This window comes from Chinchilla lanigera, unplaced genomic scaffold (assembly GCF_000276665.1).
Source record: "Chinchilla lanigera isolate Chin_1 unplaced genomic scaffold, ChiLan1.0 scaffold00019, whole genome shotgun sequence".
NCBI classification, from domain to species: domain Eukaryota; kingdom Metazoa; phylum Chordata; class Mammalia; order Rodentia; family Chinchillidae; genus Chinchilla; species Chinchilla lanigera.
The window spans coordinates 15305521-15327897 of record NW_004955420.1 but is presented as its reverse complement, the minus strand read 5'-3'; the positions used below and the strand labels follow the sequence as shown (position 1 = coordinate 15327897).

At 38.5% G+C, this 22377-nt stretch overlaps 1 protein-coding gene across 2 annotated transcripts; it reads left to right on the top strand.

Moving 5' to 3' along the window:
• The first annotated feature begins 1453 nt into the window (after nucleotides 1-1453).
• On the top strand, nucleotides 1454-21997 carry Hrasls (HRAS-like suppressor). 2 transcript variants are annotated; one of them, XM_005383210.2, is made up of 4 exons: nucleotides 1454-1580; nucleotides 12998-13136; nucleotides 15380-15645; nucleotides 21741-21997. In XM_005383210.2, the coding sequence occupies exons 1-4, from the start codon at nucleotides 1527-1529 to the stop codon at nucleotides 21840-21842; spliced, it is 561 nt and encodes a 186-aa protein (XP_005383267.1). In that variant the 5' UTR covers nucleotides 1454-1526; the 3' UTR covers nucleotides 21843-21997. The 2 variants fall into 2 exon arrangements, with proteins under 2 accessions (XP_005383267.1, XP_005383268.1); XM_005383211.2 differs by lacking the exon at nucleotides 1454-1580 and adding an exon at nucleotides 1953-2252.
• The last annotated feature ends 380 nt before the right edge of the window (nucleotides 21998-22377 follow it).

The following is a 22377-nucleotide window of genomic DNA, read 5'->3' as shown; positions in this document are numbered from 1 at the left end:
CTCTATTATCGTTATTTCAATATGTTTCAACTCTTACAACTCAACTAAGCAGCAACAAAATGTACTATCTACATGCTGCTTCACTTACTGTAATAGCCAAAATAATGCAGACTGGTTATCTGGTTGTAATCTAGCATCTGGTCCAACCACAAACATGTGCAATCCTGGACATTACAGCTCCAGATTCAAATAAAACTTATCTATCACTGCTCTGCGCTAATTCCTCATTCTTTCTGAATGGAAATGTTGATTTTGTGCTATTCATCCATAGAGTTTCATGGAGTGATCAGCTATCTCTCTCATCTACAAAAAGGAAGGAAAAATTCAGCCCTCCTCTATTACAAAGCTTTCTGTGTTTTCTATAAATTCCATCTAGGCACTGAATTGGATTTGCTCTTAAATGAATGCATTTTTATCTATACCTGGCAGGAATCTAGAACTAAAATTACAAGATTTATTCCATTTTAATTCTATTATGAAGTATTTAATCACAAATACCCCCTCAAATGAAAAGATAATTTATCATTTTTCCCTGACTGAGCAACTCTCTTCAATTCAAATTCATGAATCTGTAATGCAGGGAGGAGACCGGATGATTAAGTGTCCGATTAGAGAAAACAGATTAACCTGGCAAACATAATAAATTTAGCCCATAAGCAGGATGGCTTTATAAAGGCTCACAATAACTCTCCTATATAAAAATCATGAACCACTTCCTCCAATGATGACTCAATTGAAATAGTTGAGGCACATAAAGCAAATGCATGTTTATAGCTTTCTCTCTGGGACGTTAAAAGGAGTAAGTGATTCAGTTCATAACTCTAAATACATACTAAATAGGGAACCTGTGAGAAAAATGGTAACGCATAAAAAAATGAATCCCAAATTCTCAAATGTTCTAGTTTCCACTTTGCTAATAATTACATCTGGACTCCAAATGCTTTTAGTTTCCGTCTGTAGACTTTATGTTTCCACAGGCACCAAAGCCAGACCTCAGGTTTCGGGTCATGTACCCACACACTTTGTCACAGATTCAATGATCCTTTTATAAAAACAGCTGCGTAGTTGTACAGTTCTGCCATTGTGACCGGCACATAAAATTAATAGCTGTTAGTTGAGATTCTATTTGCATCAGTGTAAAACTCTAGGCTATGACTGGTTTCTCACTTAGCTGGTTGGTATTCCTGTTCTCTCTGTCTCCCTGTCTCTGTCTCTGTCTCTCCATAGGGAGAGAGTTATCTCCCTGCCTGCTCTCTGTTCCTCTCTCCCTCCCTCCCTCTCTCCCTCTGCCTCTCCCCTACTCTGCCTCTCAGAAAAAGGATACTCTCCCCGCCCAGTTTTATTTTTAAACTCACATGGCTGTATTCTGGACACCTCCTGCTGGCCTACCTGGCCTGAAAGAGAGTCAGTTGAGCCCAAGTTTGTCACGTGCACCCAAGTCGTGCTGAATAAGGCACCTGTTCCACTGTTTGTCACTGGAGCTCCAGCAGGGCTTTCAGGGGCCGGGCAGGGCTGTAGGGAGGGGCATGGGCTTCCCGGGAGTCTTGTCTTTAGTGAGGGCCCCAGCCGTCCTGAGCCAGGTAACTTTCCCACGGTGGGAACGGAGGTCTAGGGCAGCGGGACCCTTTCTTTAACCCTTCCGTGTTTCCTCACTGTTGTGTGTGTGTGTGTGTGTGTGTGTGTGTAATGAAGTCTTTCTTGTTTATGTTTTTTAAGGTCACTCTGTCCCCTCACCCTTTGCCGAGGCAAAGACCGAGCTGTCTTTTGGGGGTGCAGTGACCAGGCTCTCTTCCTCCCTGAAGAAGGTTGTGTAGATCCAAATCGCAAACACGTATTCCCGATACATGTGCTCTAACTTTGCTCTTTCAACAACCACAGCGGCTAGCACAGCCTCTGGTGCCATAAAAGTCTGCCGCAAGCAAGTCCAAGGGGCCGGGCGGGACGTGGAGGTCTGGGATGGAGCGGGGCAGCGCTTGGATCTCCGGTGGGCTGCGGGGGCGAGGCAGCGCCGTGTCCCGCTGCTGGCGTGCGCGGGCGAGTGTGTCAGGGCGCGCGAACGAGGAAGGCCGGGGCAGGGCCGAGCCCGGCGTCCTTGCCCAGGCGGGGAGCAGCGGGGACCCGAGCACGCGCCTGGCACCCGCGACTGGCGCCAGGGCTGGCGTTGGCGCTGGAGGCCGCACCCAGGGGGGCGATCGCTGTGGCTTTGGGTTCTCCCGCTGCTGATGGAGGCATCCTGTGACCGCTAGCAGCAGGTGAGACCTGGGACCCTCTCAGCTGTCGTCAGATGAGGGAGGGCGCTCTGGGCCCAGAGGGGCGGACCTAGGAGTGCCGGGGCAACCACCTTTGAACCAATTGTGAAACAAGGAAAAAACTAAGCGGATTCTCTATATAGGAATCGGATGCAGTTCCACCTCCCCTTTTTTATAAATTGGAGTACAGAGTCCACAGGGAATGAGACTTGCTTCCGCAAGTCAAAAGCTCTGATGAGGCAGAGGGGCACTAGAAGCCCAGCCTGCTTCTCAAGGCTTTTTACACCTGCTGGCCCCTCTGAAGTGAACATGAAGAGTGATACGAATGATGAGTGTTGCTTTGGATATTGGAAATACTGTTGGTGACGCTACGTTGACGTTCAGCGCCATGGAAACGAGGCCTGTGTCGGAAAAACTCAGCCCTGTGTCTTCCCTGAGCTTGAGTTCCTCGTTTCTTCATTCATTAAACATTTGCTATGCAGTTATCTGTGCCAGGCGCTCTGCTAGAAACTGAAGGCCTAGAGATAAACAAGCACCAGCACCAGCCCTCCGTAGGGGGGCATAAAAGTCCCCAGGCAGCAGGCACCGAGCGGGTGTAGGGAGCTGGAGGGCCTCCGGAGAGCATGCGCTGTGGAAACTCAGCAGCCGTCGTCCTGGGTGACTGCTGTGAGACCTAGGCGAAGAATTGGGGAGTGCAGGGCCGGGGGAGGAGAGTACTCGGAACTGAACCAAGGGCCTTCACACTGTGCTACATCCTCTGCCTTTTTTTTTTTTTTAATCTTGAATTGCGGGATCCAGTTCTTACCTGGATCTTTGAGAGTGGACCATTTGTAGGTACTTGGAAGTGGGCATTTCAGGTAGAAATTTCATTGTTCACAAAAGCAAACAAATAAAAAACCAAAAGGCACAGCAGCAGCAGCAGCAGCAGCAGCAGCAGCAGCAGCAGCAACAACCTCCAGACAAGTGTGAATCACAAAGACTAGTTTGGTTTGCCTAGAATACAGGGAGGAATTGAGGCCAAGAATGTAGAAAGGGCAATGTGGGTAGTGTATTAGTCATCTTCCCGACACCCACAGTTTAAAGGAGGAAAAATGTATTTTGGCTTATGGTTTTAGAGACTTCAGTCCATGGTTTGATGGCTTCCAGGCAGAAACAGTATGATGGAGGACAGCCACTCAACCTGTGGTGACCAGGAAGCAGAGAAAAACGCAGGGATAAGAATCCTTCCAGTTCTTACTCCCAGTGACCAGCCTCTTTCCATCAGGCTCCACCTCCTGAGAGCACATTTGTCCATGAACTTCCTAGTGGAAAAATCCACGGATGAGTGTAGCACCACCCTGATAAAATCACTTTCAACAGCCCCACCTCTGAACATGTGAGACTTTGGGGAGATATTTAAATAAACCATAACAGGCTGTCAGTGGTGAGGCATCTTGGCAGATTCAAAACAGACCATGACAATGTTGTGGCTGAGAACAGTTAATGTGGCCCAGAATGGAACTTTGCCATGTACAATCAGAGTGTTGGACCAAGGCTCTTTACAGCCCGGAGAGTCTGAGGCTTAATCAGCCTTGAAGCACAGGTCTTCTTTGAAGCAGTATTGTGGATGTAAGAAACAGCTGGAATAGGAAAGGGTCCTATGGTATTCAGAGGCTGTTGGACAAGGAGTAGGCTGTGATTGCTTGTTTCAGTATTTTAGATATCCAGTAGTGATCTTAAGAGTACTTGGTAACGATGTGCTCCTAGATACTCCAAAACATGAGCAGCAGTTAATCAGCTTGTCCCTGTTTGTGCAGGGAGCATTTATTCCTTTTGATGTGTCCTTAGGGCCCAAGATGGAGCTATAAACAGAATAATCCGTTCTGGCTCTTGAAGTGAGAAATTTTTTGTACAAAGATTAAAGACTTACCTTTATACTGCTCCATTATAAATGATTCATATAATACTGTGCAAGTGAACTATAAAAATGAAGTATCTTTACCTTAAAGATGACACACAGAGATTGCATTGGAGGACTTTATTAATGTATCTTTAATTGGTTCTGTGTTATCTCTTACGTTAACCATCTGTGCCTCAATGAACTTGGTCCAGGTAAATCAACTTATTGAAGTAGACCTGTAACAACCATTCGCCTAAGGTCTCAGTCTGGGCACTGTATAGATGCTTCCAGCCCTACTTCAACACCCACTAGGCAGGAGAGAAGCAGGGGTCCTCCAGCAAGACTCCACTTCCCATTTACTCTCTGGTTCTGCATGCAAATATTTATATGAAATATGTATTTGTATGCTTTTGTACTTTCCCATTCTACTGGATAATTGAGAAGAGGGAAAAGATGAGATGTTTCATAGCAATTCTTTTGGTTGAGGCACCAAAAAAGGCACCAAGAAGGAGCATGAACTCTGGAGTAAGAAGTTGTACCTGAAATTGATCACCAGGCTTCCCACTGACTACTTAGATGTCTTTAGGTCTGGTATTTAACTCATCTGAGTCTGAAAAACAGCAGTCATAATAATCAGTTCACAATTGTTAACAAGAATCCTGCCTGGTATCCTCTTATAGGTACATCCCTCCCATCACTTCCTTATCTCCAGACAATTCCTCTTATTTTAACTTTCTGCAGAGGTTTATCCCACACACAGGGTCTCAGATTTTTTTTCAAGTTTTATAACTTTGTCATTTCAAGAATGTTACACAGCAGAATCACCAACCATTGCAACCTTTTGACTTTGTTTTTCTTCTACTCAGTATATTGCTCTTGAGATTCATTCAAGTTTTGCATTTATTAGTAGTTTGTTCCCATTTTATTCCTTAGTAGTAGTCAATGGTATGCCTTCAGCAGAGTTTTTATTAACAAGTAATAATCTTATTAATAGGGCTCAGTGTGATATTTCCAGACATGCATACAATTCACCTTGATCAAATCCAGCCACTAATTAATTATCCATCCTCCCAACCCTGCACATGTGCTTCTCAATCTCTAGCAATCACTAGCTCACTTTTATGTCTATTTTTAAAAATTTACACATAGGAGAGAAAACACATAATACACTGGACTTGTCTTTCTGTGTCTTGCTAATCTTATTTTTTTTTGCTATTAAGTTTTTATGTGTTCTGGATATCATTCTTTTGTCATATGTGGAAGGTGCGAATACTTTCTCACATTCTGTAGGTTGTCTCATCACTGTGTTGTTTCCTTTGCCAAAACTTTTGAATTTGATGCAATCCCCTTGGTCTATTTTTGCTTTTGTTTCCTGTGCTTTTCTTTCTTATGTATTAGATGTCCCATACAGAAAACCACTGCCTGGAGTAGGGAAATAGACCTCAACTTGAATTCTAAGCTTGTCACTGACCAGCTACATGACCTTAGGTCTGGCACTGAACTGATCTGAGTGTCTCAAGGTGTTTTTCCTATGCTTTATTATAGTAGACTCAAAATTTCAGGTCTTACATTTGTGTGTTTGATTTGCTTGGAGTTGACTTTTTATAGTGTGACAAGTCAGGGTCAAGTTTCAGTCATCTGCATGTGGATATCAAAGGATATACTTTGTTTTTCTGCTAAGGATTGCGTTGGTTATTCAGGGGTCCTTTGTGTTTCCATGTGGATTTTAGTATTGTTTTTTCTAATTCTGTAAAGAATGTTATTAATATCTTGATAGTGATTGTATTGTATCTGTAGGTCACTTCAGGTAGTCTGAACATTTTAATGTATCAATCCTTCCAGTCAGCTAATATGGGAAATCTTTGTTTTGCTTCTCATTCAATTTCTATCACTGTTTTATAATTTTTAGTGTACTGGTCTTTTACTCTCTTGGTAAAAATATCTATTATTTCTAGATATTTTGGGGCAATTGTGAATGGGATTGCTTTCTCACATGGTTTATTATTGGCATATAGAAAAGCTACTGACTTTTATATATTGATTTTGTATCCTGCTACTTCACTGAAGTTATTGTCAGTTCTAATATATTTTGGTGGGCTCTTGGTTTTTCTATATATATAAACATATTATCTACTAATGGATAATTTTATTTCCTCCCTTACTATTTGTATCATTTTTATTTCTTTCTGTTGCCTGATTGTTCTCTACTAGGACTACATTAAATGAAAGCAGTAAGAGTGGACATGTCTTGTTTTGTTCCTGATCTTAATAGGAATGCTTTCAACTTTTTCTCATTCAGTACCACACTAGCTATGGGTGTGTCATAAATAGCATTTATTAAACTGAGGTATGATTCTTCTATTCCTAATTTGTTCAGAGCTTTTATCATGAAGAGATGTTGAATTTGACTAAATGTTTCTCTCTATCTATTCAGATGAGCATATGATGATTACCCTCTACTTTGTCGATGTGATATATTACATTTATTGACTTGTGTATGCTGAACTGTCTTTGTATCCCTGACATGAAACCAGCATAAGCATGGTGAATGATCTTTTCAGTTGTCTGTTGAATTTCATTGGTTAGCATTTTGCTGATAAATTTTGTGTCTGTGTTCATCAAGGATATAGGTACACACTTTGTTCCTATTGTGGCCTTATCCGGTTTTGGTACCAGGTGATACTGCCATGATAAAATGAAGTTTGTAAAAGTTCCCCTCCTTTCAATTCTGCAGATTAGTTTGAGATAAATTGACATTCATTATTCTTCAAAAGTTTCGTGCTATTTGGCAATGAAGCCATCTGGTCTTGAGTTTTTCAATGACAAGAAATGTTTTCTTACTTACTGATCTAATCTCTACTTGTTATTGTTCTATTCAGGTTTTTTATATCTTCATGGTTCAATTTTGGCAGGTTGTATGTGTGCAGATATTTCTCCATTTTTCCTAAATTTTCTAATTTGCTAATATATAAGTATTCATAGTAATACTTAATGTTCCTTTACATATCTGTAATATTAGCTAGAATGCTTCCTTTTTCAACTTTAATTTTATTTACTTAGGTCTTTTTTCTTGGTTAGTTGAGCAAAAGGCCTATTGGTTTTATTATTTTTTTTAAGAATAGAAAATATTTAAATTTTTTTTTTTAAGAAGAAAAGAAAGTATTAGTGAGAAAAAGCTTCTGTATAAGAGGGACAGAAGGGGGACCCAAGTGGGTGGCCGCCTAGTTTTACTCTTTTCAAAGAACTATTTCATTTAGTTTTGCTCTTATCTTTGGTATTTCTTTTCTTCTACTACTTTTGCATTAAGTCCATGAGATGCATCCTTCTTTAATTGATATCAATCTTTCTTTGCTTCCATTTTTGTTTTTGTTTAAATGTAGATAACTTCCATATAATATCCCTTTTGGTGCTGTATTTGTTGTATTCCACAAGTTTTGGTATGTTACTTCCATTGTCATTTGTTTTGAGAAATTTTTTAAATTTCCCTATGGCTTGTTTGATTATCCACTGTTCATTTAAAAGTATGTTTACTAGTTTCCATGCACTTGTATATACTCTCTTTGTTGGCTTCTAGTTTTAATCCATTACTATCAGAAAGATACAGAATATGAGCTCAACTTTTTGAATTTGTTAAGATTTGTCACTTAGTATACAGTGTATTCTAGGGAAAGTTTCAGGAACTGATAAACAATGTATTCTTCAGCTATTGGATGGAATATTATATAAATAGCCAACAAATCCAGTTGATGTACAGCATGGTTTCAATGATGTTTCATTATTACTTTTGTTTAAATTATCCATTTGTTGATTAAAGTTGGGTGCTGTGCTCCCTTCTATGATTATATTGAACCCTTCTCTTCTTAGGTGTCTTACTATTTATTTATATTATTGGGTGTTCCAACCTTAGGTGTATACAGAATTATAATAATTATATCTTCTTGTTAAATTGATTCCTTAATCATTATATAATGACTTTTTTATCTCATCTTACATTATTTGCCTTAAAATGTATTTTTTAGACATAAATATCACTATTGCTCACTTTAGAGTTCTATTTCCTTAGAATATAATTTTCTACCCTTTATTAATCAGTCTTTCAGTATGCCTTTACTACTGAATTGAGTTTCTTGTAGGTAGTATATTGTTGGGTGTTTTTTTGATTTCCACTCAGCCAGTCTATAACTTTTAATTGGAGAATGTGGTCCATTTAAATTCTAGGCTAAGAGGTGGCCTCCTAAGAAAGCAGCTTTTTCCTGATGATTAATTTTGGAGGTATGATTTGTTGATTTTATTTCAAGATGAGCATCACAGTGCAGTCTCCCTGTAGCTTCTTGGCTGTGAATAGTAAATTAGGGCCTTCTGTGTTACAACACCCATCCCCTGTACTACTTGACCAAGTTTGGTTTCTGTGGTAGCTACCCTCTAAACTAGTGTGGTAGAATGTCAGTGAAGTTACAGAAATGAGATTATGCAGAGGTTTTTGACTCTCAAGAAACCCTAACTTAGACAATAGGTCCCTTAACAGGATAATTCCTGGTGGAGGCACACAGGAAGTTTGCTGAAAATATGTGAAGTCTTCCAGAGCAAAGCTAATGTGCAGATTTCAGGTTATTTATGTAGGTACAATCCAAGTTAGTAGCTAGGACTATTAGTATATGAACTAATAAAGTTTTCTGGTACTCTCTCTTCCACTCTTACACCTGTAGAGGGGTGAGTTCCCTTCTCCAGCAGCATAACCAAGTGGGAGATGCCAGGGTTTCTTATTTTTCTTACTATGCTGTTCTCTTAGGTCTCTGAATTCTTCCAGGTGTTAGTTTCTCTCTTGCCATTTCCCAGTATTCTCCAATAGTCCCTCACCTCAAAATGCTATTGCATACCTATTACACTAGTTCTTCCTTGTAGATGAGAAGGTGAGTTCTGGATGTCTCCAGGCATTTTAATCTTGAGAACATACTGTTTTTTAAAGATTCACTATTGAAGTTCAGCTCAGTTGTTTCTAGCTTGAGGATATTATGAAAAAAATAAAGCTACTATAAAAATTATGTAGAAGTTTCTGAGTGAGCATGTTTTCCCTGCTTTCACCCTCTGTGATTAAAAACCTAGGAGTGCAATTATAGAAAGCAAATTAAGAAGGCAAACTTTTAAAGAAATTGTCAAACCATTTTGGAGTGTCTATACCATTTTACATTCCCACAAGCAGTGAACGAGTAATGCAACTACTGCACATCCTTGCTAACATTTTATATTACCACTATTTTTTATTTCTTGTAGGTATGTAGTACCATCTTACTGTAGTTTTCATTTGCATTTTCCTAATTGCTGATGATGTTGAATAGGGTTTACCTGACATCTGTGTGTCACTTTTTGTGTAAATGTGTTCATGTCTTTTGTTCTCAGTGTGATTGTACTGTTTATTTTTTCTCCTTGTTGAGTTTTGAGACCCCTTTACATGTTCTAGATACTGGTGCCAGCGTTTGGTGTGCAAATGTTTTTAATTTTTAGGACATCCACTTTATCAACTTTTTCTGTTGTGGAATGTACTTTTGGTATCAAGTCTCAGAATTTTGTCTACCTTAAATCATGAGAATTTTCTTCTTTGTACTTGCTCTGCATTTTATAGCTTTACATTTTTGTATTAAGTACAGGATTGCAGTGGATGTCTGTTGGTGTTGCTGTTTTTTGCTTTGTTTTAGGTTTTATGTTTGCTTGTTTCATTTTTACTGATAAAAAGTCAATTACTCCAGCACTAATTGCTGAAAATCTTTTGTACAATATCATATTATTTTCACCCGTTAAAATTACCTGTGTAGTCCTGTTTTCTTTATTTTAATAGTAAGATATTTAGATTATAACCAGATGGGTGTTATTCAAACTGCATCACGAGAAAGTCTCAAAAGCAGCAGAGACCACAGTAGGAACAGGTGCAGATCTTGTGCCTTTCTGACTTCCTCTGGTGCTGCTTTTACACGTTATGCATTTGAGGAACTGACAGGTAAGGGGATACAAGTTTCTTACTGCTAAAACAAGTTTTGAGACCAGTGTATTTGATAATATCTGAAGTCTCTTTTTGCAGCAATTTGCCGTGATTCTAAGTTGTCCAGGTCAGAATTCACTTTTCCCATTATACATCAGTCTCTGAGCTCTGCCCTTAGTTTCTAGAGAGACTACTCATGTAAAATGTTTCCCTTGTTCTCCTATCATCTTTTTTTGTAAATATGATAAGCTTTGTGCAATCAATTAACTTACACTTCATATGTCGATTGATGACTATATATCAGAAATTGAAACTGTGGTAAATATAAGATTTTGCAGTGGAGCTATCTCTTTCCTGAAGCTCTCATGATAGGAAAAAGAGGATAAGGAAGCAAAATCACACATAAGCCATGCATCAACCTCAAGCTTAACAGATAACCAGCTTTCTCTCACCAGCACCTGTCTGGCTTTACTAGTTCTCACAAAGCATTTGCATCAACTTTTACACAGATTACAAAGGATTACTTTTAACAGCTTTTTGAGATATCAAATAACCCTGTATTTTTATGCCTATCTTCAAAATAAGAGACCTGTGCACAGGTATAGCACTAATAAGTATCAAGTAAAAAAGAAAAGCCCACATAATGCCTGGCCTAGTTATTTTCCATCTCTATTTTATAATACGAAGGCCTGAGAGTGTATTTTCTAGACATACCATAGCTTTTTATCTGTGAAATGAGAGAATAACAGAAACTCAAAAAGTGGTGGGAGTCTATTTCTTTAGTTAAATAGGGTTAACGGAGATAGTGCATTTTGAAAAAACAATACATTTCTAAGTGTTTCCTCTTCATAGGTTGGTTATTTTTATATGTGTGCCTACAATAGCACTCAAATTCCAGTAGACAGCTGTGTGTGCTTGTTGATTCCAATTCATGGGAAATGTGTTTGTTTATATCACAGTGTATCATCTATTTTTCCTTTAGTACTCATGTGGCCAAATTGCGAACTGCCATATTAGTATGACTCAGACATCTTTGAGAGGGTAGTTAGAGTTACTGCTTTCCATCAAGTTGTTTTAATAGTTATTTTTCGACAGATGGACAGCTTACATTTGGCCACGTTTCTGTGGCAGTGTGATGATTGAAGTTTTTCAACAGATGGCATACAAATACTTGGGAAAACACCCTTCCATTATAAAATGCTGCAAAAAAGACTTTAGAGTGCCAGAAAAATAAAAGTCTGTATTCCCAAGTCCTTAGCCTATGCTATTATAATCATAATTTAGATAATTTGAAAGATTCCATCCCTGGCTCTTGGATTTATTTTGTAAATGAGCATGCATATCTGCATTAGAGTGAGATGATGAGGAATACCCTGCTGTCAATTAGAGATTCGGCAAGCATATAACATTAAATCTCCCTTTGATTGTGGGTAGATGTATATAAATTTCTCTAGTTGAACTATTCTACTTCTATTCCATATGCAGAAAGTGTAACCTCATAAAAAAATCAACTGTTGAAGGCTTATTATATGTCCTTTCTGAACAATGTTGACTTAGGAGGGAAAAAAAAATCTCACCAGCTTAGAACGTTCCAACATACTCATCCATAGGATAAACTCCCCCAACTTCCAAGCTTTCCTGCTTCTACCGGTGACGCTCTTGCAATATTTCTCGAATCAGAAAATGAGGAATCAAAAAATAAATGAGGCAGAAAGGAAAACAGTGGAAGTCTAAGGTGGTGTTTGTGATTGTCACCATGACAAAGGGGATCTACTGACGTTTAGTGGATGGAAGGCAGTAAACTTAGACATGCTACAATACACAGCACATTTCTGAAAAAATGGGAATTGTCCCATATCTTACAGTTGCCTGAATGTCTGGCTGGACATCCATCTGCACTTGGAACCTGTCCCTGTTTAACACTAAATCACAAAGTAGTTTTATAATACAAAGTACTTGCTTGAAAAATCTGAAGGATATAGCATCTATCCACACCTCTACTCCTTGATTTTGCTAAGTAGCATACAAAATGCCAAAAGACTTCTAAGTTTATGTTTTTGAATCCTGATATTTTTATACTAATTAAGTGTAAGCATGAAAGACACATTATAATATCTTAGTAAGGCATGTACTGAGCATTTACATAATAAAACAGAGATATCTTGTACATCTATTTCCCTTTCATTATCTCTCTATTATAAACAGGACATATTGTGATATTTAATCTTTTTTGAAAATTTATGAATAAGTTATATTAACCATGAATTTGGGGATTTAAATAATTATTAAATGCTTGACCTACTGAAAATGACCAGGATAAGAAAAGCACTTCCACAGAAAATTAATCAACAGCAAATAAATTTATTCTAGATTTGTCTATTTTGAATCATTCAAAGAAAAGAAAAGTGGCATGAGTCTTAAGTATTGAATATGGAAGGTGGTCTCAATCAAGTCTATAACCCTGTATAAGGCTCTGTATAAGTGAACTATCAGACACACGAGCTTTAATATCACATGCTTTCCTTTATAGGAGAAATCAAAATTATAAAGAGCAAAACAAAAGACAGATAATAGGAAACAGGGAGGTAGATCTTTCTCAAAAGGGAAAGGAATCAAGAGATGGAGGAAATGAGGAAGAAGGAGAGGAAAAGAGGATGAAAAAGGAATTAGATGTGTACGTGTACCAGCCACATGCAGGAATGTAAAAACATGTAGTAATAAAATGAACTGAAAAAAAAACTGATTTTCTTGGGGGCTGGGAATTTAGCTTAGCAGCACAGTGCCTGCCTGGCAAGTGAAGGTCATGAGTTCGATTCTCAGTACCAGAAAAAAAAAAAACTGATTTTCTTATGGTCAGTTGTATCTGCTAGTTGATTTTTGTGTCTGTCATTGCAGATGGCATTTAATGAGTGCTTCAGTTTGACCTACCCTGGAAACCCCCACCCAGGGGACTTGATTGAAGTGTTCCGTCCTGGCTATCAGCACTGGGCCTTGTACTTGGGTGATGGTTATGTTATCAACATAGCTCCTACAGGTAAGGCTTGTGGCCAGTTGCTCCTGGAAGCTTCTAGTGTACTCAAAATAAGAAGAAATAATGAACAAAATAAAACAAAAGCAAAATATGGTGAGTAGAGAGATCCAGCAAATCTAGGTTTAGGAAAGGACATAAGACTGCAGTGCCACAGCAGACATCGTGGTGCACGCCTGTAATCCCAGCACTCAGGAGGCTGAGGCAGGAGGATCGTTGTCAGTTCAAAACCAGCCTGGGCTACAAAGTGAGCTCAAGACCAGCCTGAACTTGATGGAAAGACCATGTCTCAAAAAGACAAAAAAAAAAAAAACTGGTGTCATTGAAGATATCAAAAAGGTCAACCAATTTAAAATCTCTAGATTTAAAAAAAAGCACAATTAAAATTAAACATAACATCCAACTGGAGAAGATATTTGCTACAGACATGACTAAGTTTGATATCCTGATAGATCATACAAATAGATCATTAATTCATTCAACCCCTATAGATAGATTACTTAGGATGTACTGAAGGCTATTCTAGGGCTAGGGATTAATAGAAATTTCCACGCATAGTGCAGCTTATATTTTAGTATAGAGAGAGAACCAAGAACAAATTATCAAAGTGAATGCTAAAAGGGAAAAAAGCAATGTGGGAAAAAAAGAAATCACCATATCCTTCTGCTGTGATGTTCTTGCCCGGTAGCCAGCCAGCTATGGAGTGCACCCTTCAAAACTGTGGGCCATATCAAACCTTTCTTCCTTTAAATGGTGGGTATCTGGTATTTTGTCTAGTAGAAAGAAAGCTGACTAGTACAGAAAATCGGTACTAGACAAGTTGATATGACTACAGCTAACTCTGTGTTCACAAACCTTTGGAACTGGCTTGTGGGAAAAGTTAGAGAATAGCCTAGGGAAAGCTTAGAAGGTTGTATGCAGAGCTTCATAGGACTGTCCTTGAAATTAAGTGCTCAGTAAAAATTCAAAGGAAAGTAACATTTGAGAAAAACACTTCTGCATCTACATTAACTCTGCAGTTTTCACATCTGGAAAATAGTGCTGTCTTCCTAGTTTCGGCTGTGCAACTTCATGTTAATACTTCCATCCTAGACCCTATATGAGTGTGGTGCAAGTTCTGAGCTTCAGTCCTACAGGTTGAAATTCAATTCCACTGTGCTATTTTTCAAACCAGTTTACCCCTCTGTAGTCAATTCTTCCCTTTTCCATTGAGTTTTTAAAAAAAATTTTATAAGGCTTAGCAATTTAACTAGGGTAGATATGCTTGAAATGTATAAGAACTTTTCATGTGTAATGTTAACTAGAAAATGCTGCTCCATTGAGAAAGATGATAGGCAAAGGAATAACAGAAACACTTGCTTTTAATCATTACTGTTAGGGTTTAGAGCTGGAGTGTCCCCTGTAAGCTTCTTGTGTTTGGAAGGTTATTGGATCATGGGGCACTACCCTCATCAGTGGGTTAGCCTACTGATGAATTGATAGCTGAAGGTCAGGAGGTTGGGCATGCTTGGAGGCAGATCACTGGGGTGTGACCAAGTTTAGCAATTTAACTCCCCCTCCCATTAAAGCGTTGCTCTCCCTCTCTCATCCCTGTTTCCTGACCTCCATGACACGAACAGCTTTCTTCGGCACAGGCTTTGCACCACACTGTGTCTGCCGAAGAGTCAACCTACTGTGGACTGAACAGATGAGCCCCAAATAAACCTCCCCTTTAAGTTGTGGCTGGTGGGTCCTGTGCCCCATGGACAAGAAAGTGGCTGAAATAGTTTCTAAAAGAAAGATATTTTGAAATGCTGACTATTAGTGACTTTTCCTCTCATGAGTCACCTGACCATGAGAGGCTGTTCACATGCATCGTTGTCAGATGCTGAGAAAGAACTGCACCATAGAAAAAGAGGGCAGTAGTCCGATCTGTACTGTGCTAGAAACACATACGAGATCTCTAATAATCACACCGATTTATAGACAACTTGTTTCCCAAGAACAAGTAAGGGGCTCTCACCCAATTTATTCTATGAAAAGATCACAAACTCTTAGAATTTTTCCTTATTCACATTCATACATTGTTAGTAGTACTGATAATTTCCAGAATGAGGGCTTATGGATGTTGAGGTTAAGTAGAATTGTTTTGAGGATACATAAAGATCAGAGCTAGACCTAAGCATCCCAGCATCTTGGGCAACTTTTATTGGCAATGGAGCCCACTGGGCTGGGACACTAACTCTCGCTGACCAGAATTCTCCTCACAGATGGCATCCCTTCGACATTCACAAGTGCTAAGTCTGTGTTCAGCACAAAGGCCCTGGTGAAGATGCAGCTGTTGAAAGATGTTGTGGGAAATGACACGTACAGAATAAACAATAAATACGATGACACGTACACCCCCCTCCCAGTGGAGGAAGTCATTCAGCGGTCAGAGTTTGTCATAGGACAGGAGGTGACGTATGACATCCTGGACAACAACTGTGAGCATTTTGTGACCTTGCTTCGCTATGGAGAAGGAGTCTCAGAGCAGGTGAGTTAGCTTTAGTGGACACAGGAGTCCCCTACCTTGAGGACACCGTACCTGTTAGCTACGGTAAGTTTCCCAGGATTCCAACAAAATGAAAGTAATAAGAAAGTATGAAAAACTGGAGGACAGGAAAGGAAACGGACTTGTTCAAGGTTGTGCAGCAAGTGACTAGCTGGTGTGGATACAATGAGTTTGGGGCTAGAAATTCACCCTGGGAATTTGAAATAGAATCAAGGCACAGGTTTCTGGCAGTTTTATTGCCATCAATCCAATTCTATTATTGATGTTTTAAACTGAAGATTTATTAAAGTGATATAAGAGAATGAATATATAAGACTACTACCAGGGGAAATCTCCTTCATCTAAAATACAAAGAAAATGTTAATTTTTAAAATTAAAATATCAAAAGTGATTTTATAGCTAAAAAATTTAATTGAATTGTTAATCTATAAAAACTTTTTTGAAAGATTAAAAATTAGGAGAATAATACCTTGAAAATTTTAATATTTTTAAAACACAAATTTATTTAAACTTGGCATGGTGGTGCATGCCTGTAATCCCAGCACTCAGGAGGCTGAGGCAGGAGAATCATTGTGAGTTTGAAGTCAGCCTGGGCTACAAAGTGAGCTCAACCCCAGCCTGAACTGCATAGTGAGACCCTGTCCCAAAAAGACAAAAAAAAATATATTAGTTAAGACTTTCCATATTTTCAAATGTGGACCTACTGTTGCTTTGGTTACTTCTCTCTCATTGCTGAGACAAAATATCTGATGCCCAAAATTAAGGAAGGAAAGGTTTATTTAGCTCACAATTTGTGGAGATTTCAGTCCATACTAAACTGGCTCCAAGGTAGGGTGGCACATAGCAGAGGGCAACAGTTCATGGTAGCAGAAAACAGCAAAAGCAGCAAGAGCGAAAGAGGAGGAGGGGTGGCAAGCAGTCTCTTTCCCTCCATTATGTTCTATGCAAACTACCTGCCCTGGGGCAGGTGCAGCACTCACACCCATGAATCAATCAAAAACTCTAGAAGCCTGCCCCATGGCTGCATGAGGCTTCAAGGGGACATCCAGACACAAACCATAACAAGTATAAAAACTTTTAGTCTCACAAATGAGGTTCAGTGCTTCTCAAAAAAGCTTGGGAAAGTGGAAACTAAAACATCATGAAAGAAATGATGCATTTGTTACCATTAGGAGATAATTTCACTGGAAACTCATTGTCATTAAGAAACACATTAACATGATGAATGTTTTATTCACACATATCAATAAGTTGCTTCTGAGCTAGAACACAGAGGCCACACACAAACTCTTAACTCTTCCACTGAAAACTAGCGGGACACGGGCACTGTCCCATTTCTTTTTTACATGATAAAATTGTTCACTGCACCCAGCAGTGATGTATTATTTATTTATTTCAGGATTATAAAATGGAGAGATATTGGTCAAAACGTAAAAACTTTGGTGATACAAGATAAATCAGTTTGGAGACGTAGCACTTTAACAATACTGTGGAACATACTTTAAATTTTGATACAAGAATAGATGTTAGGTGAAGTGTTCTTAACACAAAAGAAAAAAGGAAGAAAGCACAGAAAACAAGACTACTGCAAAAACCAACAAAAGTGATGGGAGAAAACTTTCGGGTGTTGCAAATAGGTTTTTGAACATTTATTGTTATGGTGACTGTACGGGCGTATGCCTAGCTCCAAACACACCAAGTTGTATACATTAAAGATTTATAGCCTTTTGCATGCTAATCAGACTTCAGTGAAGTAAGGATGTGCTAAATCAAAATGGATTAAAATTATCTTTTCGCTTTGATGCTAACTTGCAATTATCTTCAACGTATGTAACCAGACATAAGACCCATGAAAAGACAATTATCCTCGACACAAGGCAGAACTTGTCTCCAACAGCTTCTGATGATGATGATGTCATGGCAGCCTTAAGAACCTACCGAAGCTCTAGCATTTGGTTGACATAGTGGCCACACTTTAACTACTTACCAGCTGAGTGACCTTGGGCACATTATTTATCTGGGCACACTGAGATTTTTTAAAGGACTTAGAAGATATTCAAGGTCTTCTTTAGCATTTTGTATTAGAATATCTTTATTTTCATATGTAAGCATGCCTACAATGGACACTATTTTCATTTACAGTATTTTAGGAATTTTATGAGTCTTTTTTAGACTCAATAAAAAAGAAACAAAGAAAGAACCAGGGTTATTTACCAGTAAATGAATGTATTACTACTAATTAATAGCCAATATCGAATTCATTCATTTTTGGGGTCCCCTTATGGCTTTGGGAAATTAGGTGTGAAAATCTTTCCCTGAGAAATGTCTGCATACTTCTCTAATTTAAAAAGTTTTAAATACAAAATAATAAATAAATAAAGATAAACAGTTATAAATACATAGAAATGATTAGCAGGATGGAAGGATTTGGTCCCATCTTTTAATTTCTCAGTGCTTTTTAAAATAGTTTTAGAAGTTAAAAGACAACTTTTAGAGCAAGTCTTAGGATCACAGCAAAATTAACAAACAGTGCAAAGTTTTCTCCCTTCAAATAAACATGTAATATCTTGTACAATCACTATTACTTTAGTGTTTCATACGTCTTAAAATTGATGAGCCAATTTGTACAAAGCATGGTCAAAGTCCATGGTTTTAGATTATGATTCCCTCTGTATGTTGTCCATTCTGTGAGTTTGGACACATTTAAAACGATGTACATTCACCGTTATAGTATCATAGTTCCCATGTACTGAAATGTTAGGCTCTGCCTGTTCATCCTTTCCTCACCTCACACCCTGGCACCATCAAATTCTTTTTGGTTACCTCTATAGTTTAGCCTTTTCTAGAATGTCGTGTGGTTGGAATCAGGAAGTATGTAGCCTTTTGGATGCCATAACATTATGCCTTCCCACAGGTAACCAATGAGAGTTCTTATTGGTCCACATACTCTTGTTGTGGGCATTTTGGATATACACTATTTTGATATGCATATTGGAATATCTTATTGCTTTAGTTTGCAATTACTTAGTTACATGTGCTATTGGGCTTCTTCTCAAATGCTTATTTGTCCTCTGCATATCATCTTTAGTGATGTTGTTTGCTTTTTTTTCTATAACACTTTACATTTTCCTGTTGAGTTTTTCAGAGTTCTTTGTATCTTGCAGATAGCAGCCCTTTATCAGATTTATCTTCTGCAAATGTTTTCTCCCAGGTGTGGCTTAATCTTCTCTGTACTTTTCCAGATACATAAAAACAGTATTTTCTTGTGGTTGAAGTACAAACAAGTTATTAAAATGTGTCTAGGTTTGTATAAGATGGTAACAACTTTGAATATGCCTGAACAAGCCAGCACATGAATACACCCTGCCTTTGCTTCAGTGCACCACTGCAGCCTTCAGTCTCAGGAAAGAGATTTTGACAAACCCTGCAAGTGTCGGTACACAGCCTGTCCAGATTCATCTAATATTTCACTGGGCATGAACAGAACAGAGCCTCGGGATGAAGCCTTTATTATGCTGTATGGACAGAAAGGCTTGCAAAAGTTAAAGACTACAGAATCAGAGCTGGTGACATTAAAATCTTAAGTAAGTCATCAAGTAAAAGCTCTTGTGTATGCCAGCTCACCAAGGACATCCTGGCATGTCACAGTCCTGTAGGTCAGATTTCACTACATGGGACTTGGGGAGACTGTCCCAGTTACATGGGATTGTGTGATCTGGAATGACACCTGAATTAAATGAGTAGCTGGCATTTGGGGAAATGCAACGATCCACTGGAGTGGTGTCTTTCTGCAATCTCAAGTAATTTTGGCTTAGGATCAAGTTGCCCACCCCCTCTTCCCAAGCCTCTTCTATTTATAATATTTCTCTAACATCCTATCTTTCTAGAGGCTGAAAAATACCTAGACAGCCTGGCATCTACCTGGGCCCATCCTACCCACACCATCTGAAAATTCCCCTATGGCTGTACCTTGCTGGCATTTGACGCTTCTGTTTAAAGACTCCTATTGAATTTCAGGTTTTTCATTACCTGCCTCATTTCCCTATATCAGACCACTTGTGGATCTCAGTGTCTGCCTGGAATTGTATTAGGGTTTGGCTTGGTTTAGAGTCTTGGGCCCTACTAATTATCGACCTGGCCCCCTCTTTGGAATCTTGTCCCACATCCTGCATATCTATATGTCTTTTTGTCTTCCCAATATACTTTGTCAGTAGCTCCATGCTGCCTCAAATTCTGATTCTCTCCTGGGGAATAAGTTAGGTAGTGGATTAATTAAAATGAATAAATTAATTAAATACAAAATTAAAATTATGAAGTAAAGTAGGATTTCTCAGGGCTGAGGCCAGGTTGTTTGGCAATACCATTTCCCCCAGCAAATAGTGCTTGGAGCAGAGGCAGGTAGTCACAGTTTAGATTTTTTCCCTGCAGATTTCAGGATGGTGTAAGGCAGTGAATACAGGCTGCGGAGACAGAGAGCAAATACTTCTCCCATGTATCTGTTTCCCGACCCTGGTTTTTCCTGTCTTTACCCACCGGGCAAGCAGCAGGTAGGGCAGCAGCACTGCTCTGCAGTCACATGCGGGTAGCAGGCCCTAGGGTAGAAGTCTGGCGTAGACAGAGGGCGTGCTCAGATGTGAAGTGGGTCAGGTCACCAGCTGTTGGACTGGTCCCTAGTCATTTGAGGAAAATGTTTCACTGTATTTGAAAGCCCTGATCCTTGAATCCCAGAGAAGCAATGTTCTTTTCAGAATACCTGATGATTCCAAAATGTCTGAGTGTGACCTTTGGGTCATAAAACTGCACTCAAACCCATGTGGTGGGAGGCAATATTAGTTGAGTGCCGTGAAAACCATGAATATTCATTAGATCCCTCATCATGGTGATTAATCCCCTTCAAGCTATAAATGTCTGAACTCCTTTATGGACAATTGGGCTTGAGAGTGGTTTATTTTATGATGTCTATATGAGAAATTAATTTGACATGATAGTTAACACCAGTATTGACTTTTTGTAAAGTTTGTTTACCAGAATAGCAATTGTGTCTACCATGTAAGAGCTTATGGGTATTAAGGTCAGATCCCCTCCCTGAACTATTTTACTTCTTTAATAAAACACACACATATACAAACACGTTCACAATGATCACCCTGGTATAGACGCAACCAAAGTGCACATTCAGAGACCAGGGGATACACAAAGGCCCAATATGGGTTTGAGAAGACTCAATGCTAGAGACCCTACTCATAAGTGAAATAAACCAGACCTCCATGTATAAGCAACGTATTGTCTCAAGAGTGTAAGAACCTGAAAGAGTGAATAAAAATTAGGAGGTATGATAGACATTGTGAAACAAAATGAAAATGCTCAAAAGTAAAGAGCAATTGGGATGAGGGAAAAGAAAAAAGAGAGAATGGGAAATTATGTATGTATGTATATACAGGAAAGCTAACATAGATGTACTACTGACTTTTATCGCTTTACTGAAAGGAACAGTTAATGATTACTTGTTTGATCAGTCTTTCATGTCTCTGTTTTCCTGAGAAACCACTCTGAAGAGATCAATATTTAATACAACAACCATTGTTAATTTCCTACCACTTTGTCTGTAAGTCAGTATTGCTTGTATTGTTCTTATGCTGTTTTGTAAGTGGATGTCTGTTTGTTAATATGTTTTCCTTCTTTTATTTTTAAAATAATAAAAAAAAGATTCAATCCATCTCTAATCATGTTGCTGGAATACTCACCAGCAAATCCCTTCTAACCTTCAAGTTTTACAAAGCAAGAGTTATGCTGCCTCTCTCACTGATATCCTGTGATAATTAAGGACTACATAGCTATCAGGTGCTTTAAAAATAGGAGGAATAGAAGCCTATGTGTATTTATCTGTATCGTTCATATAATTATAAAAATTATAATTTAATTTCTTCATCTTCATACAAAGTTACAATTTGGTATTGAACTTTAAATAGTGAATATAGTAAGATAGGCCTTCAGTTTAAGAAAAAAATTACACTTCATTTAAGACACTGGAATGTATTAAGAATAAGATTTTTTTTCTGCTTCTTGTTTCCTTCTAGGCTAACCGAGCAGTAAGTACTATTGGATTGGTGACAGCTGTTGTTAGTACCTTCTCATTCCTGGGCTTGTTTCCAAAAAAGCAAAGAACAAATTACCATTAACAATTTATCGAAGAGATATTGGAACTGAAGGAATTTGAAAGGAGGAAAAAACAGAAAACCTGAAATGAATACTTATTTTCAAAGCATCATTATTGCCCCATATTCTAATGATGGATGGCATGCTCTTTAATAAATTGCTTACTGTCATTCTCTTATCACTGAGCCAAGGAAATTTTTTCCCTTATTTACACAGATTTTCTGTGGCAGCTTGACCAGAAAAAAACCAGTAGCCTTTTAAGTGAGCCAGCAGAGAATCTTAACAAAATCGCATCACATTCTATCTTCTACTATAAATATTGTTTTCCTTCTCCCTAAGGGTGATTATTTTATCGCAGGAGTGGAGAACCATTCATATATGGTTTTGAAAGGAATGTTAAGAGCTCTGAATTGCTGGAGCTGACATCTAAATTCACATTCTTTTACTTGTCAAAAAAGACACTGAAATAGAGTGTTTGATTAGACAGCTTGAAGAACTCTGAGTTGCAGACCATGAGAGGGGTACCCCATCTTCCTGAACCTGCATAGATGTAAGATG